Raw genomic sequence first — 20,773 nt, 5'->3', positions numbered from 1 at the left:
AGATACCGGCACCGAAAAACATCGGCACCGAGAATCCTTGCCGAAAGGAACAAAAATTCTGTCGGTGCCGAAACCGAAAAAAGATTCTCTCTCGGCGCCGAAAAATACCACACCTTCATCCTACTCAGAGGAACAAGGACTAAGTGGCCAAATGCACAAATTTGGACAAGAGCTCCAAAGTGTAGAATCGGACTACACACAAAAGAGACTGTGCATCCAGCAAGATACAGGGAAGATATCAACCCTTCCCCCAATCATGAGGAAAAGAAGGATCGGACTTCCAAAGGATGACACACAACCACAAGCCAAAGTGGCTAAAAAAGTCACGCCTCCGCCCTCTCCTCCACAGGCATCGCCGGCACAAACACCGCCACAAATGCACTCACCAGCGCAAACTACCATAAGTCATGACGATCAGGATCAAGACGCTTGGGACCTGTATGACACCCCAGTGCCGGACAATGATCCCGAGTCATACCCCACAAAGCCGTCACCGCCAGAGGACAGTACCTCATACTCGCAACTGGTGGCTAGGGCTGCAGACTTCCACAATGTCCAACTGCATTCCGATCCTATAGAGGATGATTTCTTATTTAACACCCTCTCGGCTACACATAGCCAATATCAATGTCTCCCAATGCTACCAGAGATGTTACGGCACGCAAAACAAATTTTTGAGGAGCCCGTAAAATCAAGAGCCATCACCCCAAGGGTGGATAAGAAATACAAACCACCACCCACAGACCCAGTGTTTATTACTTCGCAGTTACCACCCGACTCTGTGGTAGTAGGGGCAGCTCGCAAAAGAGCAAATTCACATACATCTGGCGACGCCCCACCTCCGGACAAAGAAAGCCGAAAATTTGACGCGGCAGGGAAAAGAGTGGCGTCACAGGCAGCCAACCAGTGGCGCATCGCAAATTCACAAGCGCTGCTGGCCAGATATGACCGCGCACACTGGGACGAGATGCAACTTCTCGTAGACCATCTTCCCCAGGAATACCAAAAAAGGGCGCAGCAAATAGTGGAAGAGGGACAAACGATCTCAAACAATCAAATCCGCTCTTCACTAGACGCAGCCGATACTGCAGCAAGAACAGTCAACACTGCTGTCACCATAAGGAGACACGCTTGGCTACGCACTTCAGGCTTCAAACCTGAAATCCAGCAGGCTGTCCTTAATATGCCCTTCAACGAGAAACAACTGTTTGGCTCGGAAGTGGATACAGCCATTGAAAAACTTAAAAAGGACACAGACACAGACACGGCCAAAGCCATGGGCGCACTCTACTCCCCGCAGAGCAGAGGCTCTTTCAGGAAAACTCCATTTAGAGGGGGGTTTCGTGGCCAACCCACAGACACCACCAGCCAACAATCAAGAACCACACCATATCAGGGTTCCTTCCAAAGGGGAGGTTTCAGGGGATATCGGGGGGGTCAATTCCCAAGGAGTAGGGGAAGATTCCAAACTCCAAAAACACCTCCACCTAAACAGTGACTTTCACGTCACGCAACCCCTTCACTCAACACCAGTGGGGGGAAGACTAAGCCAATTCTACCAATCTTGGCAACAGATTACAACAGACAATTGGGTATTAGCAATAATCCACCATGGCTATTGCATAGAATTCCACAACTTCCCACCAAACATCCCCCCCAAAACACGCAAAATGTCACAACATCATTTAGAACTTTTAGGACTAGAAGTTCAAGCACTACTGCAAAAGGATGCAATAGAATTAGTACCAGTACAACAAAAAAACACAGGAGTTTACTCCCTGTACTTTCTAATTCCAAAAAGAGACGAAACATTGAGACCAATATTAGATCTCAGGACACTAAATACCTACATCATATCGGACCATTTTCACATGGTCACACTACAAGACATCATTCCACTGCTCAAACAGCAAGATTACATGACCACATTAGACCTAAAGGATGCGTACTTTCATATACCAATACACCCTTCTCACAGAAAGTACCTACGGTTCGTATTCAAAGGAATACATTACCAATTCAAGGTGTTGCCATTCGGAATAACAACTGCACCAAGAGTGTTCACAAAATGTCTAGCAGTAGTGGCAGCACACATCAGGAGACAACAGATACATGTGTTCCCTTACCTAGACGACTGGCTAATCAAAACCAACACAGTAAAAAAATGCGCAAGCGACACCACCTTTGTCATACAAACCCTTCACAAACTGGGGTTTTCCATCAACTACACAAAATCACACCTAGAACCGTGTCAAACACAACAATATCTAGGAGCAACCATCAACACATCAAAAGGAATTGCCACTCCAAGTCCACAAAGAGTGCAGGCATTCCACAAGCTAATAAGTGCTATGTTTCCAAACCAAAAGATACAAGCAAAATTTGCGCTAAAACTTCTAGGCATGATGTCATCATGCATAGCCATTGTCCCAAACGCAAGACTACACATGCGACCCTTACTACAGTGTCTAGCATCACAATGGTCACAGGCACAGGGTCAACTTCAAAATCTGGTGTTGGTAGACCGCCAAACATACCTCTCGCTTCTATGGTGGAACAGCAAAAATTTAAACAAAGGGCGGACATTTCAGGACCCAGTGCCTCAATACGTTATAACAACAGATGCTTCCAAGACAGGGTGGGGAGCACACCTCAATCACCACAGCATTCAAGGACAATGGGATATACACGAAACAAAATTTCATATCAATTACCTAGAACTGCTGGCAGTATTTCTAGCGTTAAAAGCCTTCCAACCCATAATAACACACAAATACATTCTTGTCAAAACAGACAACATGACAACAATGTATTATCTAAACAAACAAGGAGGAACACACTCAACACAATTGTGCCTCCTAACACAAAAAATTTGGCAGTGGGCGATTCACAACAACATTCGCCTAATAGCACAATTTATTCCAGGAATACAAAACCAACTAGCAGACAACCTTTCGCGAGACCACCAACAAGTCCACGAATGGGAAATTCACCCCCAAGTTCTGAACAAGTACTTTCAAATTTGGGGAACACCCCAGATAGATTTGTTCGCAACAAGAGAAAACTCAAAATGCCAAAACTTCGCATCCAGGTACCCACACCGCGAATCACAAGGCAATGCTCTATGGATGAATTGGTCAGGGATATTTGCGTACGCTTTTCCCCCTCTCCCTCTCCTTCCATATCTAGTAAACAAGTTAAGTCAAAACCAACTCAAACTGATACTGATAGCACCCACATGGGCAAGACAACCTTGGTATACAACTCTACTAGACCTTTCACTAGTACCGCATGTCAAACTACCCAACAGGCCAGATCTGTTAACACAACACAAACAACAGATCAGACATCCAAACCCAGCATCATTGAATCTGGCAATTTGGCTCCTGAAATCCTAGAATTCGGACACTTGGACCTCACACCAGAATGCATGGAGGTCATAAAACAAGCTAGAAAACCTTCCACTAGACACTGCTATGCATCTAAGTGGAAAAGATTTGTTTACTACTGCCATGCCAATCAAATACAACCAGTACATGCCTCTACTAAAGACATAGTAGGATACTTACTACATTTGCAAAAAGCAAATCTCGCTTTTTCATCTATAAAAATACACCTCGCAGCTATATCTGCTTACCTACAAACTACTCATTCATCGTCTCTATTTAGAATACCAGTTATTAAAGCATTCATGGAAGGGCTAAAAAGAATTATACCACCAAGAACACCACCAGTTCCTTCATGGAATCTTAACATCGTCTTAACAAGACTCATGGGTCCCCCTTTCGAACCCATGCATTCCTGTGAAATGCAATATCTAACCTGGAAGGTCGCATTTCTCATTGCAATCACATCCCTCAGAAGAGTAAGTGAAATACAGGCATTTACCATACAAGAACCATTTATTCAAATACACAACAATAAAATAGTTCTAAGAACAAATCCAAAATTTCTGCCAAAAGTAATCTCACCATTCCATTTAAATCAAACAGTAGAATTGCCAGTGTTCTTCCCACAACCAAATTCTGTGGCTGAAAGGGCACTACATACATTAGACATCAAAAGAGCACTAATGTATTACATTGACAGAACAAAGCTAATCAGGAAAACAAAACAACTGTTCATAGCTTTTCAAAAACCACACATAGGAAATCCAATCTCTAAACAAGGCATTGCTAGATGGATAGTCAGATGCATCCAAACATGCTATCTTAAAGCCAAAAGAAAATTGCCTATTACACCAAAGGCACACTCAACCAGAAAGAAAGGTGCTACAATGGCCTTTCTAGGAAACATTCCTATGAGCGAAATATGTAAGGCTGCAACCTGGTCTACGCCTCATACGTTTACTAAACACTACTGTGTAGACGTACTAAATGCACAACAAGCTACAGTGGGCCAAGCTGTACTAAGAACATTATTCCAAACTACTTCAACTCCTACAGGCTAAACCACCGCTTTTAGGGGAGGTAACTGCTTTATAGTCTATGCCAAACATGTGTATCTGCAGCAACATATGCCATCGAACTGAAAATGTCACTTACCCAGTGTACATCTGTTCGTGGCATTAGTCGCTGCAGATTCACATGTACCCTCCCCGGGAAGCCTGTAGCCGTTTAGAAGTAGATCATAAACCTTAAACATCTGAACATTTGTAAATAATTATTAGAAACTCTTATCATACATACATATTCACTCCATTGCATGGGCACTATTTATACCAAACAACTCCATCCTCACCCTCTGCGGGGAAAACAATCTAAGATGGAGTCGACGCCCATGCGCAATGGAGCCAAAGAGGGAGGAGTCCTTCGGTCCCGTGACCAAAAAGACTTCTTCGAAGAAAAACAACTTGTAATACTCCGAGCCCAACACCAGGCAGCGGACTGTGCCAAACATGTGAATCTGCAGCGACTAATGCCACGAACAGATGTACACTGGGTAAGTGACATTTTCATTTTCTCTCATCCATTTTTTACGATGCCCTGGTAAGAAACTTTAGGTGTAGCACAGTCATTTCCTTTTCATAAAGATCCGATGTTCTACCAATTCTGGTTGCCTCAGTAACTTTCCACCCGATTGGAGATTAAATAACAGTAGTAGAGGTTAGGTTAAATTCACAACTTAACTACTGTAACAGACTATCGGGGTGATTCTAACCCCGGCGGTCTTAGACCGCCGGGGCCAGGGTCGGCGGGAGCACCGCCGACAGACCGGCGGTGCCCCGCAGGGCATTCTGACCGCGGCGCTTTGGCCGCGGTCAGTGCAGGAAAACCGGCGGTCTCCCGCCGGTTTTCCGCTGCCCCTTGGAATCCTCCAAGGCGGAGCAGCTTGCTGCGCCGCCGAGGGGATTCCGACCCCCCCTACCACCATCCAGTTCCCGGCGGTCCGCCCGCCGGGAACCGGATGGCGGTAGGGGGGGTCGCGGGGCCCCTGGGGGCCCCTGCAGTGCCCATGCCACTGGCATGGGCACTGCAGGGGCCCCCGTAAGAGGGCCCCTAAATGTATTTCACTGTCTGCTGCGCAGACAGTGAAATACGCGACGGGTGCAACTGCACCCGTCGCACAGCTTTCACTCCGCCGGCTCGATTCCGAGCCGGCTTCATCGTGGAAGCCTCTTTCCCGCTGGGCTGGCGGGCGGCCTGAAGGCGGCCGCCCGCCAGCCCAGCGGGAATGTCAGAATTACCGCGGCGGTCTTTCGACCGCGGAACAGTAACCTGACGGCGGGACTTTCGCGGGCGGCCTCCGCCGCCCGCCAAGGTCAGGATGAGGGCCTATATGTCGACCTTCCTGACATTGATAATCCAGTGTCTTTAGCTGGAGGGATGTGGAAAACAAGACCCTATCTCCAGTTTCTGTCAGGCTCTTACTGGCCCCTGATGGCTGCCTTTATTAAGTTTAATCCATAGGACCCTGCATATGTTTGGCCCAGCATATGTGAACAGCAAAATTAATGAATACATCCCTTGATGAGTTTGAGTTTGCATATCAAGCATTTTAATGACTCAGGCCTATTACAAATTCAACTTTGGAGAGAGGTGCGTCTCAATCCAATGTCCCCTATTGTGGGGCCAATCATCGGAGGTCCCGTAGACCTGAAGCTACCCATTTGACTTCCTTCACCTTAAAAAAAAAAAGATGCCAAGTAAGTCACACCCTGATTTGAGTTTGTTTGGTTCCATAAAGTTGTATGTGCAGCACCTGTAGATGATTAAATTAGCTACCCTACTTTGTTATTTACTTCACTACATGTGGATATAAATCAGATGGCTGGCTTTGAATGCCATTTTTTACTAAATGTCATAATTTCTTGAGTGCCTTCCCACACTAAGTCCAAATTACTGAAAGTAAGCCTTTGGTAACCAATTCATTTTTACATTTTTAACAATGTGAAATGATTTATTGTTAATAATATTTGTGCTAAAGGATAAAGACAAGGTTAAGACCCCAGGAGTGGATCAATCAATCATTCAGGAATTTGTAAAGCGCACTAACCCGTGAGGGTCTCAAGGCACTGAGAGGGTGAGGGTAGAAGGGAGGGGGTGGGGGAGGTGCTGCTACTGCTCGAACAGCAAGGTCTTGAGAAGTTTCCTGAAGGTAAGGAGATCTTTGATCTGGCGCCGGTGGGTGGGAAGAGTGTTCCACGTTTTGGCGGCGAGGTGAGAGCCTGCTGTAGTTCTGCGGACGCGTGGGACGGTTGCAAGGGCGAGGTCAGCGGAGCGGAGATGCTGGGTCGGGTGTAGAAGGATAGCTGTCTGAGGTATTCTGGTCCGGTGTTGTGCAGTGCTTTGTGAGCGTGGGTGAGGAGTTTGAAGGTGATTCTCTTGTTGACTGGAAGCCAGAGCAGGTTTCTCAGGTGGTTTGTGATGTGGCAGTGGTGCGGGTGTCCAAGATGAGGCGTGCGGAGACATTCTGGAAGCATTGCAGCCTCTTCTGGAGTTTGGCCGTGGTTCCTGCGTAGAGGGCATTGCCATAGTCCAGTTTGCTGCTTACGAGGGCTTGGGTGACTGTTCTTCTGGTTTCAGTGGATATCCATTTATAGATCTTTCGGAGCATGCTGGATGCCTGATTAGAACATCCTTTCCTTCTTTATTGCTGTTTTTATTATTGTGAGGCAGCTGTCCAGAGTCTGCTTGTGGGTTATGTGGCGTTCTATGTGTTTGTGGCGATGGGGTCTGTCTGCTCTATAGCTGTTTTCTGTCTTAAAAAATGTGATGCGATAACTGTTTTTGTTCATCAAAATCATTTTATAGTTGCAACTGATGGATCTCACAGCTATGTTCAGTTACTTGCATTATAGGAGGATATTGAATGTTCAGTTGTTTGTTTTAAACTTGGATTAAACTGGGTCTTTTTGGCTTTTTAATATGAAACTGAATTTATTGTATAATTTCCCTTTAAACATCTTTATTGAAAGCGTGTGTAAAAGAATGTGTTCATGCACTATGATATTGTTTCCTGTTCAGTGATAAAACGCCCTGGCCTTACTTATTGATTACAATTAAACAAACAAAATGTACAAATTGAAACACTTGCTTAAGACAGTCATTGTTGAACTCTTCAACTGCAGCAAAGCGTACCTTCTCGATCCACCTAGTACTATGCATAGTGTTTCTGGTGTATCTTTAGCCATCTCTGACTGTTTGTTGCAATTGAACATGTTAGAAAAATAACCATATGTTCTAAAGAATTTTTTTTTCTTTCCCGAAAAAACCTCAGTAGTTGTGCTCACTTTGTTTGTTTCTTCTTCTTACATATGCATAATTTCAACATTTTAAAGTCACACTTATATGTAGGTGAAAAAATTGTTCATAAAAATTTCCAGCATATGACTTCTCAAGTAATTTCCTGTTCTCTATTTCAATAAAATGATGTAACTCCCCACATTGATGAATAATGGTACATAAAAGTAGTTCTGAGTCATTTGTCCATATAGCCTCATTGCCTCACAGTATGCCCTTTCTCGTGTGCTTATTTTCTGCCTGGTCCCCACTGCTTACCCTACATCCACTTTTTAATGTGTTTGTACACGTTTATGTCTTCCTAACTGTCTTGCCAATTCTGCCAGTTGGTCTGGACACCTTATGTTTTTGTACATTGTTATTCCTTTGTCTGTGTCTCTCCATGTCTACCATCCTGATTTTTATTTTGCACCTATTTATGTTTGTCCTTGTCTTTATGCGACCATTTGGGTGTCTGATTGTGTGTTAACTCCTATCTGTCTGCAATGGTTTTTATATTGATATTCTATAGAGGACCTTTGTGTGTTAAATGATTGTCTGGATAATTGCCCCTCTGTCCATCTCACTGCACACATGCCTTTGCATGATGCTTCTGTGTACATGCAGTCACCTCTCTAATATTTGTTTTGTTTGCAGAATGATCCAGACAAGGAGTATAATATGCCTAAGGATGGCACAGTGCATGAACTCACAAGTAACGTAAGTTATAGTATTGGACAGTAAAGGATCAATACTGGTCATGGCTTGAATCTATTGATAACTTCAGGGGTATCATCTCTTTGCATTGCCTTGGATCTTCTTTTCCTCCAGACTCTGTAGTGACTAAAATGCTCTTTTAAAATGTTTTTAAGGTTCCTCTTTTTCATCGAACATTTCCTCTCCTAACTATGCGGTCTTCTTACCTTCTTGGTATGGCTGCTTTTAACTGGATTGTCAGTCTCCTCCGTATCGGTCTATCAGTCTCTACTCACCACTTGGGCTCTGCAGCTCCAGTCATTGCTTTTTTGATCACCACATACTCTCCTTGACGATACAACTACTTGCTTACTTCCTGTTCATGCCATTGCAACAGGAGTTTGCATGGTTCTCTAAGTAGTCGGTTCTTCCCATTGATATGGCCATTCTTGGCACGGGATCTTGGTGGCCTTCGTAGCTTGTAGTGAGCCTATTATAACTGACTTGTCGCTATCCTAATACCACTCTGCTGCCTGCCATGTCCAACTCCAGTTTCTCATCTCCAGGGCATTGAAGATCCTAACTGGTCCTTTTTAAACTCTTCACCTCCTATACATTGCCACTAATCACATTAAAATGCATCTCTTGCTGTTCATCCCTGGAAGGCTTAGGTGGCATCTGGGTCTGTTTTTTGGGGTCAAGCCTACGAGTGCATGTGCTAGCACATGCGTCTTGCTTGCGAGACTCTGTTGTGTACAGTAAAGGGTTTGGAGCCCTCCTGTCACTTGCCATTTGTTGGCTTGTGTGGCTCTCTGCTTTTCCACCTCATAATTACTCACTGCAGGCCTGGCATCATTTCTATTCCTCTGTCTGGAGCAGGGACCAAGCACTGATCCAGTCGACATAATCAGTGAATGTCTACTGCTCCTGACGTGATTGAGGTACTATTTTGTTCCTTTTAACTGTGTCCTGCAAACAGAAGGCGTGTGACTGTCAAAAACATGGCAAACAGGTCAAACAAAATTGCAAAGTTTTATTTTTTATTGCTAACTTTTTTATTTTATTTTGCCAAGTCGTCTTTTCTCACTTTGCACTCATGTTTTCTTTTGTTTTTGCTCGAGGGCTCTGTTCTCAAAGATGACAATTATCTTGTTCTAAATATTGCAAACCATTGTTTTTCTTTATTATGTGTAATTTCTGAAATGATGCTTTAGCACACTATCATGCAGTCCACCCCAATTCACACCACTCCAGTCCACCCCACTACAATCCACCCTGAACGGCTCGGCTTCACCCCACACTAGTCCACCCCACCCTAATTCAATCCACTCCAGTTCGCCCCACTCCAATCCAAAACAATCTACACCACTCCATAGCCCCCTCTGATCTTCCCCACTCCAATACAAAGCAATCTGCCCATCCTAATCTGCCCAATCCAAAACAATCTACCCCGCTGCAATCCAAAACAATCTGCCCCACTGCACTCCAAAACAATCTGCCCCACTCCAATCCAAACCAATAATCCAATCTAGTCCACCTCACACTATCCCAATCCACCCCATTCCAAACACTCCAATCATCTCCACTCCAATCATCCGCACTTTAATCCACCCTAATACAATCTGCCCCACTACAGGCTGCCCCACTCCAATCAAAAACGATCTGTCCCACTCCAATTGACCCATTTCAATCCATTTCAGTCTGTCCCACTTTAATCCAAACTTGCCCGACTTCAACCCACCTCATTCCACCCTGCTTCACTCCAATCCCAAACAACCCTCCCCAATCCAATAAAAGTCTGCCCCACTCCAGTTCGCCCCACTCAAAGACAAAACAATCTGCCCCACTCGAATTCGTCCCACTCCAATCCACTCACTCCATCCCAATAAGCCCCACTCCAAACCACCTCACTCCAATCCAGTCCACCCCACGCCAATTCACCCCACCCTACCCCAATTCACCCCACTCCAATCCAACCCACCCTTCACAGTACCACCCACACCACTCCACTCCAATCCAACCAATCCACACACTACACCCACCCCACTCCAGTCAAGCCCACTGTGACCCAATCCACCTCAATCCAATCCACCCACACAACCCCAATCCATCCCACTCAATACAATCCACGTTAATCCATTCCACTCCAGTCCACACTAATCCACCCTACTCTAGTCCATTCCACCTCAAACCACATTACTCTCCCCACGCCAGTCTAATCCACCCTCTACAAATAATCCAATCCACCCCCACACCAGTCAAATCCATCCCATTACAATCCACCCCTCTCCACTCCACCCCTCTCCACTCCACTCCAATTCACACTACCCTAATCCAACCCACCCACTCCAATCCACCCAACCTCAATGCAATCCACCCCACCCCACCCCACCCCACTGCAGTCCAATCCATCCCACTGCAGCTAACCACAGCCCAATCCAATCCAATCCACTCCACCCCATTTCAGTCCATCCCACCCCAATCCAATCGACCCACTCCAATCCACACACCCCTACCACTTCAGTTCAAACCACCCACCCCAGTCCAATTTAACACTACCCAATCCACCTCAACCCATTTCAATCCACTTCTCTCTACTCTAGTCCAATCCAACACAAGCTACTCCAGTCCACCAAACTACCTCAATTCACTCCAACCCACTCCACCCTATTCCACCCCTCTCCACCCTACAAAACACTGTCACTGAACTTTACTCTCCTCTACCCAACTCGAAGACACTCTACTCTGCCTACTCCACTCTACACCACTCTGTTCCCCCTACTCCACTCTGACACTTCAACAAATCTACTCTACGACACTCTATTCCCCCACTCCACTCTGACACTCCACGCCACTAACTTTCAGCCATGCTGGACAGCAGCCACACTGGTGGACAACATAGCAAAACACATTGCCAAAGCCAATATCTGTTGTATAGGTGAGACCTATTGGCTTTGCCAATGCTTGTCTGTATTTGGCATGGCCATTATCATACCCGGTAACACTCTCTGGAGCTCTAATTCTCCTCTATTTAGACATTCTAGCGGTTTCTTGTATCTGCTCTGTTTCCCAGTTGGCATAGAAATATTGCTTTCCAAGATCAATGTAAAACCTGGAGTAACTGTCTGAAGCTCCCTTTCCAAACTTTATGGAGCATTGTATCTCCCAGTATGGGTCTCTGGTCTCCCTCTCCCTTTCTCAGAGTTATCTCCCTTCCTCTATGTGGATCCTACCTCTAGATATGCCTCCCTTGGTCCCCTCTCACAGTGCATGGAATTTTCATTGCTTTACATAGTTATACAGCAATGTACCATCACACAAATGGCATATTTGGTCATTCCTAGATTTCTTAACCCTATAAACGTTGCAGCTGTAAACATAGATTTCTGGATTTCCTTCTATTATTTTAGACTTAAATCTACAGGAAATTGAAATGTCTCTTTCCTTTTGGGGACAGTTTGACAATGCCTCTGCTCTCTGTGGCACTGCCTTTTAAGCAAATTGCAATCTTGAAATAGCCATGTGCATGTTTAACATGAAAGAACATGGCATCTAAATAGAGTGTTTACCCACTGTCCTTCACATAGTGTAATCTTGGAAATGTCTATGCCTGAGTCTTCCCCTGTGGAAAATAGTCTGCAGATAACCAAGCTTCTTCCTGTTTTAACAGCTGAGGAAGAGTCTTTGGAGCCTTATTAGAGGTTGGATAAAACAATACCTTGGGGTGGGATACTCCACCACCCAATCACATCAGTCTTGGTGTACCTAAGATTACCAGGTGCGAAGCCTGGGCCAGACTTTATTGGGTGGAAACACCATCTGCTGAATTAAATATGGGTTTGACAGGGGTTGTGAGTAAAAGCATAGCTCAGGCTCTGACCGACCTACAACTGCAAGATAGGTGAAACATGCAGTGCTGCTCCCAGCCAGCTCACACACTCCCTCCACAGAACTCCATTCCCCACCTCACAGCACACTTTACCCCCCAGGTCCTATTTACCAACTGCTCAGGCCAGGTGATTAATGTGAGTGAAATTGTCCCTGAAACTGGGAATAACCATGCAGATTGGGAACCAGTAACTCTGGCTCAGCATGGTTATTTCCCTATATTGGGGACAAAAACCTGTACTTGCGTGGAGCAGGGACACACCAATGGGAATGTGTTTTGCTTGACCCGGTCATTTCGGCATCCCTGCAACTTCTAATCATACCCCATGTATGTAGTTCTCTGTATCAGCAGGGATTTGATGGAAACATTATGTACAGAAAAACAGCTGGTCATCAAGGATTGTTGTGCATACGGTACATGACATTAAGTTTAGGTTTCTTTGGGTGTGGTGTGGTTTTATGTGTGTTTTTTTTCTCTCGATCTAAATGATTTTGGAGAGAGAATAAATGTAATTGTGCAGTAGTGCATTTCCCTATGCCTCTGCACAAGAGCAAGGGATTGAAGTGCACATTAAAATATAATGTTTTCTTTGTCTTGTTTTTTCATCGTTTGTAGGCAATCCTATTTCTCCAGCAGCTTCTGGATTTTCAAGAAACCGCTGGTGCCATGCTGGCCTCCCAAGGTACTTGCACCTTTCTGAACACTATCTCTTGCTACACTTTCCATCTCAGTCATGCAAACACCATCTAGCATATTTGTATACTGCTCTTTCCATCCTGTGTGTGACTCTGCCCATGGGCTGAAAGGTGAGGCAAGGCAAAAGCACACTTCCCTTCTCAGTTTCAAGAAAGCATTATAGCTATGGTATTTATGCTTTCTAGGTCTGAACTTTTCTCCCTGTATTTCCATGTGAATGGTCACAGACCATTGCCTGCCGCCCTGCTCAGGGGGACCCAGCTTTCCTCACCAAGCACGCCACCATACAGAACCAAGTCATCTAGGCCTCCACCTCCAAAGTTAACTCTGCCACTTTCCCTACTACTCCACCAGTTAGGGAATCCAAGAGGCTAGAGACCTTCGGCAAGAGGATTTTCTCTTCAATCATCCTTGCACTGCGGTCCGGAAACACCTCGTCCCTTTTGAGCCGGTATTTCCACACTGTGTGGGCTCGGTTGTGCAAGTACTGCACATAATTTCAGATGAGGCCCCAACCACCCTGTCCCAGGCTATTGCAGATGGCACGGAAGCAATCAAGTTCACAATATTCTGTGGACAGGCCCTGACTGACTCACTAGGTAGAGCGACTGCTTCGTCTGTGACAATTCATCGCCATACCTGGCTAAGGTCAGCTGGTTTTTTGAGGGATGTTCAGGCATCCCTTTTAAATATGCCCTTTATGGCACTTGCCTGTCTGGCGATAAGGCAGATTTTGTGCGTGAGCTCTTTAAGGACCGCAGGGCCACCGCCTGGTCAGAGGGACTTTCCACAGCCCCACACCAGCCACACTCTGCCTTTTGCATTTTCCAGGGCTATGGTAGGGGCTGCCAGCCACATCCTTTTCTAACCAGCCACCATGACCAGCAGAATCCCCAGTACTTTTGGGGTGTGGACTCTGTTCCCAGAAGCCTCATGGGACACAAGTTCAGAGTTCTGCCCAGTCGCAACCCCTTGGCAGCCATAGCCTCTATACCCCTTTGATATGCATTCTCACCATCATGGACAACTAGTTAGGGGCAGAATTTAGCACCACCTGTTCTAATGGCACTCTATAACCTTGGACATATGGGTGCTCCAAATTGTTCAGGGAGATTATGCCCTTCCACTCAGTACCCTGCCGCCCATGCCATGCTCCTCCAATCAGCTGACGGAGGACCACCTCTGCCTGTTCTGCCAAGAGGGACAGGCTCCTCTGGGCAAAGCAGCTATTGAAAGGGTGCCAACATGAGAAGTATGTTGTGGCTGCTATTGCTGCTACTTTCTGGTGCCAAAGATGGGTGGAGGCCTCTTCCTTATATTACACCTACACCCTTTCAAATACTTCCTGAAAAAGGAGAAATTCAAAATGCTTCACATTGGCTAAGGTCCTATCTGCCCTGGACTCTGAAGACTCGATGGTAGCACTTGACCTCCAGGATACATATTTCTATATTTCCTTCCTGCCAGCCCACAGATATTACATGTAGTTCAGGATGGGCCAAGAGCACTTTCAGTTTACGGTGCTCCCCTCTGGCTTTACTAGTGCCCCTCAGGGGTTCATCAAGGTGATGGCTGTGGTGGCAACCCATCTGCAGAGGTCAATGTTTCCAATCTTCCCCTACCTCGAAAACTGGTTGTTTAAAGTGGGCTCACCCCAGACAGTCATCGCCCACCTCCAGACTACGACAGACCTTATTCATTCATTGGGTTTCACTATAAATGTGCTAAAGTCACACCTGACTCCCTCTCAGATGCTCCCTTTCACATTAGCCACTCTCTACACAGTTCAGCGTCTACCTTCTGGAGTGGCGAGTCCAGGATATTCAGGTTGTGATTCTGATGTTTCAGCATCTACCCTGCAGTTCAGTGAGTCTGACTCCAAGGCTGCAAGATCTCATGTCCTGCATCGTGCTGGTAAAACACGCATCAGGGGAATATCTCTGACCTGGTGCAGATATTAGAGAGAACAGCGAAAATACCACTGTGGTCGCTGTCGAACCACAATTGGGTCAGCAGCAGATCGCTTTTCCTTCCCCACCCAGACCTCACAAAGGCAACAGATGTGTCCCTGCTGCGTTGGGGTGCCCAGCTGGGAGAGCTAATGATCAGAGGACTCTGGTCTCCAGTAGAGTCTCAGTTCCCGATAAACCTGAGGAGCTGAGTGATTCACTTGGCATTGAAAGGCTTCCTTCCTTCCATAAAGGAGAGGCTGGTTCAGATGCTCATGGACATAGCCAATGCCTTGTGGTACTGCAACAAGCAGGGCAGAGTGGGGGTCGTGAGCCCTGTGTCAAGAGGCCCCTGCTGGACATGGCTAGAACATCAGGACATTTTCCTGGTCGTGTATCAACTGGCAGACTCCCTGAACGCCAGAGCAGACATACTCAGGCATCGATGCCTGGTGGATCACAAATGGTGTGTCCATCCATAGGTAGTGCAAGGTCTCTTCCTCAGCTGGGGAGAATCTTGGTTAGATCTATTCATCACCTCAGAGAACATACATTGTCAACACTTCTGTGCGTTGGAGTTTCCAAAGCTGCTCTTTCTCTGGGACGCATTTCATCTCAAGTGGAACTCAGGACTCCTGTATGCCTGGCTTTCCAGCAATGCCACTCCTGCACCAACAGGCAAGGTTCTCCACCTGAATCCATACACACTCCTCCTTTATGCATGGAGATAGAGCAGCGGCAGTTGACAGTTTTTGATTTTCCCATGGAAGTCTGAAGTTATATTGGCTGCCAGGCGTCCATCAACAAATACCACATACACTGCTATTGGGACAGGTCCATGGCTTGGTGTGCTGAAAAACGTGTTGATCTTCTTTCTGCACCTTTGAGGTTTTGTTTGTTTTATCTTTGTCCTGGCAAGGCTTTGCTTTGGGCACAGTTAAAGAGTACCTTTCAGCCATTTCAACTTTCTTACGGTTGCGGATCAGCCTTCCCTGTTCAAGTGACCTGTTGTGACTCATTTCCTTAAAGTATTTCAACACATGTTCCCACCTAAGCCTTTCATTATACCCCAAAGAGACCTTAACTTGGTCTTAACCTTTTTGATGTGTTTATTATTGGAACAGTTTTCTTAGATGTACTAAAGTCTTGCCAAGAAGCAGCCCCCTGAGGGCCTGCAAGGTCACTCCGCTAGGGCAAAGGCTGTGCCCACTGAGTTAGTGGGTGGATTCCCTGTCCTGGATGTCTGTCAAGCTGCTGTGTGGACATCTCTGTACATGTTCACCTAACACTTCCTGCCTGGACAGTCCGTTCTCTCATAGTATACAGTTTGCCTGTTTGGTCCTTGAGGACTTTTTGGTCTACACCAGTTCGCAGATCCTCCTCCAGGAAGGTATTGCTTTGGTATCTATTCTTAGGTAAGGAATCTGAGGCTAGAAGTCTCTATCAGATGAAGAAGTTACTTACCTCCGGTAACACTTTATCTCATAGAGACTCTTATTTAGCCCTGATTGCTTACCGACCATCCCAACCTCCCTACTTCTGCAGACCATTTTTTCTGTCTAGAAATGTCCCAGTGGGACCTTAAACATTTGGTTCATCAAGTTTCTGCCATGGCTCCTTATTCTAGTGCATAAATGTCCTGAAAAGAAACTGATGTCCGCGCATTAGGGTGGCTTCTATATAGGCATTGTGCATGCCACTTATGGTGCATGCCACTTATGGTGCAGTCAATGCAGTGCTGATTGACGCCACCTACTGGCGCACAGAGGTATACTGCTCAAGATTTCCGAATCCAGTCTGATGCCTAGGGAATATTTTAAGGTAAGAAATCTGCTGCTAGATAGTCTCTACCAGATGCAGTGTTACCGAAGGTAAGTAACTTGTTTGTCTCCCCTATCATCAGGGAGACCGGCTAGAGAGTTGCAAAACAGTAACTAAATTGAACCAACTAACCTACTTTTAAATTCCTCAGTGCAATGGTCACATACATCACAAAACCACATTTTTAGTGACAAAGAATTGGAAAGCTAAGGGCACATTTTGGGTAAAGACCCTCTGCTACTCTGCTGTGGACAACATCGTCACATGATTAGGTGGATGTCTAATGCCTTTTATCCATCGAACACTGTGGCACTATATTGAGTCACGATCCTACCCAGTGACATCCCTTATCTGGTACCTGTCATCCATCTGCCTCTTTGTGACTAGCAACATCACCCAATCCTGTTGCGTCGCTTCACCACTTGTTGGTTATCCATTCTCTCTGCTGTGTAAAGAGAGCCTTTCCAGGACTGTCGACTCATACTCGCTACTTCCAACCTCACTGTCATTGTGTTCTGCATCTTGCCTGTGTCTTTCATTTTCCTCTTCTTTCCATCTCTTCTTCATTTGCTAATCTAAAACTGTTCTGGTAACCCTTTAAAGAGCAAAGAGAGGGCATTGGCATCAAATGACCTTCAGAACCATGAATACATTTAAACCACTGTGCAAATTTGTGCCAGCATAGAATACTTATCACAGACTTGGGAAATAATTAAATTGACGTTCTCCCTTCATGATTTTGATCATTTACTCTCCACAATACATTCATATTTGTTGGTGTAAAATGTTTGTCTTTAATACTGTGCATACACTGTGCGTGATGTTACTGTGGAAATGTCACACGAGTGTAAATGTAGTTCATGCATTTACGTTGTACAGTAGATACATATTTGTCTATGTTGGTGATTTGATTCTGCTGTGAACTAAATCCCAGAAGTGATTTATTGCTTTGATAGTCAATCTGGTAGTCCATGATCTTGTCTGACAGGTCCAATGCTTTGCTCGAAATGCTGCTGTCTTATGTTCGTGTTCTCTTTTTCCCAACTTCCTTTTGCTAAAGTCCCCTCTTTGGCACTGGAGTGGTTACCTTAACTTGTTTACTCTTTTATCTCTTAACTTGTCCTTTATTAACCTGCTTTCATTTTTCAGATCGATGGAATGTTCTAACCTGTCTGTTTCTCTTTTTTGCACTAAACTTATTTTTCCCGGCCTTCCACTTTTCTCCATCGTTTCCTCCCCTTATGCTTTTCTCTTTTGTGTACTTTGTTCTCGAACCTTCTCATTTTTTCTCATATTCACGCTTCTTATCCATAACTTCTATTGCTTTCACTTACTGCCTAATTTTTATTTGCGTTCCATCTTCTCGTTCTCCTGTTTTCTTTGACTGTTCTATCCCGTCTTTTCTCTTTTACTCTTCCACCATTTCTCCCTTTCTTTTCATTATTTACTACCATTGTTTCCCATCCTTTCTTTCCCCTATTCTCACTCCACCTTTTCACTGGCTTCTTTTATCCATTTTTGTCTATGTTCTCTTGCACTCATTCTTTTTTTACAATTTCTCTCTTCTTGCTCCTCTCATCAATTCCTGACCCATCCCTCTATCCTACAATGCTTCTTTTCTCCATTGTTTTCCTTTGTCTATTTGCCCCCTACCCAAATCTGTCCTCTAATGTTCTCTCTCCTGTTCTTCCTTTTCTCTCTCCTTGCTTTGATTTGTTTTGCTTGGCATTTAATGGCTTAGTTCTTGGCGACACTTACAATATCCCTATAGATTTTCGAGGTAAGCATAATTAACCAGTGCGTCCACCCGCTTGAAGCAGCCGCAATGTGTGATTGCCTAGTGTGGTGTCTGGTGTTTGCATGCTCTGGGCGCCTGTATGGACTGTTTCTTACTTTGCTGGCTCATGAAAAGCTCCTAGGAAGTACCTTTGGGTGTTTTGAGTAGGAAACATTTTAATTAAATTTGTGATATATTTTATTAGTACGGTTTTAGAGTCCTAAGTAGGTATTCGAAAAATAGCTCTTGCACTAGAAACAATCTCCTACCCATCTCTTCAGAAAATATTGTTATTTTATGGCAGTAAGAATGGATGTGATACCTGGGGGAGCCTCTTGTAGAAAACTGGCTAAGAGGACGGATATTAAATGAGAAAGATGGAAATCTCTTTCCATATAATTGTGCTTTTCTAGGTTTGCTGGATGTCAAAGCACCTTAGAAGTAAATGGATATGTTCCACAGTGACACTCTGTACGCCAAGCATGTTTAGCCCAATGCAATAGAGAAAAATGCTAGCAGTAGACCTACATATTTTTGGTTACTTCTTGTAGTAAAGTATAAAGCACTGTGGATCATCTTCCACTAGCCCAGATGAGCCATCAAGTTCTGCAAATTACTTTGAAAAGCACACAAGTGACTCCTCTTTAGAAAATCCTCCGCAGAGTAAAACATTTTAGGAAAAAAATATAGTAAGAGGCTAGGATTGTAGTGCATTTGGAGTGATGTGTGAGTCCTCCTAGTGAGCTAGGAGGGGGTGCTGCATGTCTAGAAAGCTGTTACCACTGTGTGGGAGTGAAGTGGCTATATTAAGATGGGGGGGGGAGGGCGTAAGGTTCTGAAAAGTGTTGGGCATGTTTGTGGTTCTCCAGCATAACTGTGTGCATATTAGGGCTACGCTAACAGTAGCCACTTCCCCTATGCTGTCTCCTGTTAACCTATAACGCCACAAGGATCATGGGACATAGGAAAGTGGCTTACACACAGACTTGATTTTAAATAGACTTTCTAAATCGTAGTGCTATGATATTGGCTGTTCTATTGGAATTGGTAGCTCAGAATTTCTGTTAAACATGGCCAAATATTCCTTTTGTAGTTACAGCTCACAAGCGTGTCCCAGATTCGGTATGGGGGCACAGCTTGTATTTGGGTTCTTATAAAGCCGCACTTCATCAACAAATCACTTCTGGCTGGAGAATTGAGGTCTGCTAGTGAAGCCCTATTTCCAACTAAGTGTGAGAAACAGTGTCTTCGTAATTTCTATAAAGTGTCTTTACTTCTAGAAACAAGCTCATCAGCCACGAGTTATAGCTCTGAATTCAACCGACGGCTTCTCAGCAACTACATGTGTAAGTACAATATACCTTACTTCTTTCATGCCTATCAGTCAGGGGTGGTTCCTCTTCAGGGGCTCCAGGGCGTAGCCCTACCACCTGTAAGTCGAAAGAGCCACTGCTAAATTAAATTATTACTTTTGTAATCATTTAATTTAGCAGTGTTCATGCAAACATGACTTGTGTTTTCATGAACTCTACGGTGCACAGGGCTTCCCTCTCAGCCTCTCCACCAGGCTCCGATGACAAGCGGAGGAGGGAGGGGGCTGAGTGACAATCAAGCTACAGAGCATTATTTAAAAACACAACACCGTGTAAGCATTGCACTTTTTTGAGGGGCGTAATTCAACTACGATCCCCTCTCACAAGCACAACCTATTTTATTTAGCAGACAAACTGCAGATGTCTCAGGCACCACAGTAAGTCTGCTAAGATGTGGCTATCGGGGCGCACGTGAGTACATCTTTAAGTCCAATGAAGAGCCACGCAGAGAAGCAGGGCCAGGACCCCTAGCACTGTCCCAGCTTCTGATAGGACGGTGCTTCCAGTCCTGTCCGGAAGCTGGGAGAGGGCTTGAGGTGAGTCTTCCCCTGAAACCTGGCTCTGGTTAGGAATCATGCGTTGCTTAGCCCTATATCCAGCCCCTGATTCCTGCTCTGCTGCTGCCATGGAGCCTCTCAGGTGCTATAAAACGAAAAATGGTAAGTATGCGTGTGTGAGTGAAAGTGTTTGTGAGTGATTAAGAGAGAATGAGGTTGTGTGTGTCAGAATGTCAACGAGAATGAAAGAGTGAGTATCAGAGTGAATAAGGGAAAGCAAAGGAATGAGTAAATCAGTGCAAGTGCGTTAGAATGAGTGAAGAGGAGATCGTGAGTGAGTCAGGCGTCTGTATC

The 20,773-nt window shown here is 45.2% G+C and overlaps 1 protein-coding gene across 6 annotated transcripts in view; it reads left to right on the top strand.

The window, feature by feature from the left end:
• EXOC7 (exocyst complex component 7) overlaps positions 1-20,773 on the top strand; it is a 319,087-nt gene that overhangs the window by 211,238 nt on the left and 87,076 nt on the right. For all 6 annotated transcript variants that reach the window (XM_069200208.1, XM_069200211.1, XM_069200212.1 and 3 more), the window contains 3 exons: positions 8,379-8,441; positions 12,922-12,988; positions 19,830-19,895. In XM_069200208.1, the coding sequence (XP_069056309.1) occupies positions 8,379-8,441; positions 12,922-12,988; positions 19,830-19,895 (196 nt within the window). The remainder of the gene's footprint in view (positions 1-8,378; positions 8,442-12,921; positions 12,989-19,829; positions 19,896-20,773) is intronic.

Source organism: Pleurodeles waltl, chromosome 7 (genome assembly GCF_031143425.1).
Source record: "Pleurodeles waltl isolate 20211129_DDA chromosome 7, aPleWal1.hap1.20221129, whole genome shotgun sequence".
NCBI lineage: Eukaryota > Metazoa > Chordata > Amphibia > Caudata > Salamandridae > Pleurodeles > Pleurodeles waltl.
This window is presented reverse-complemented; position numbering and strand designations above follow the sequence as displayed.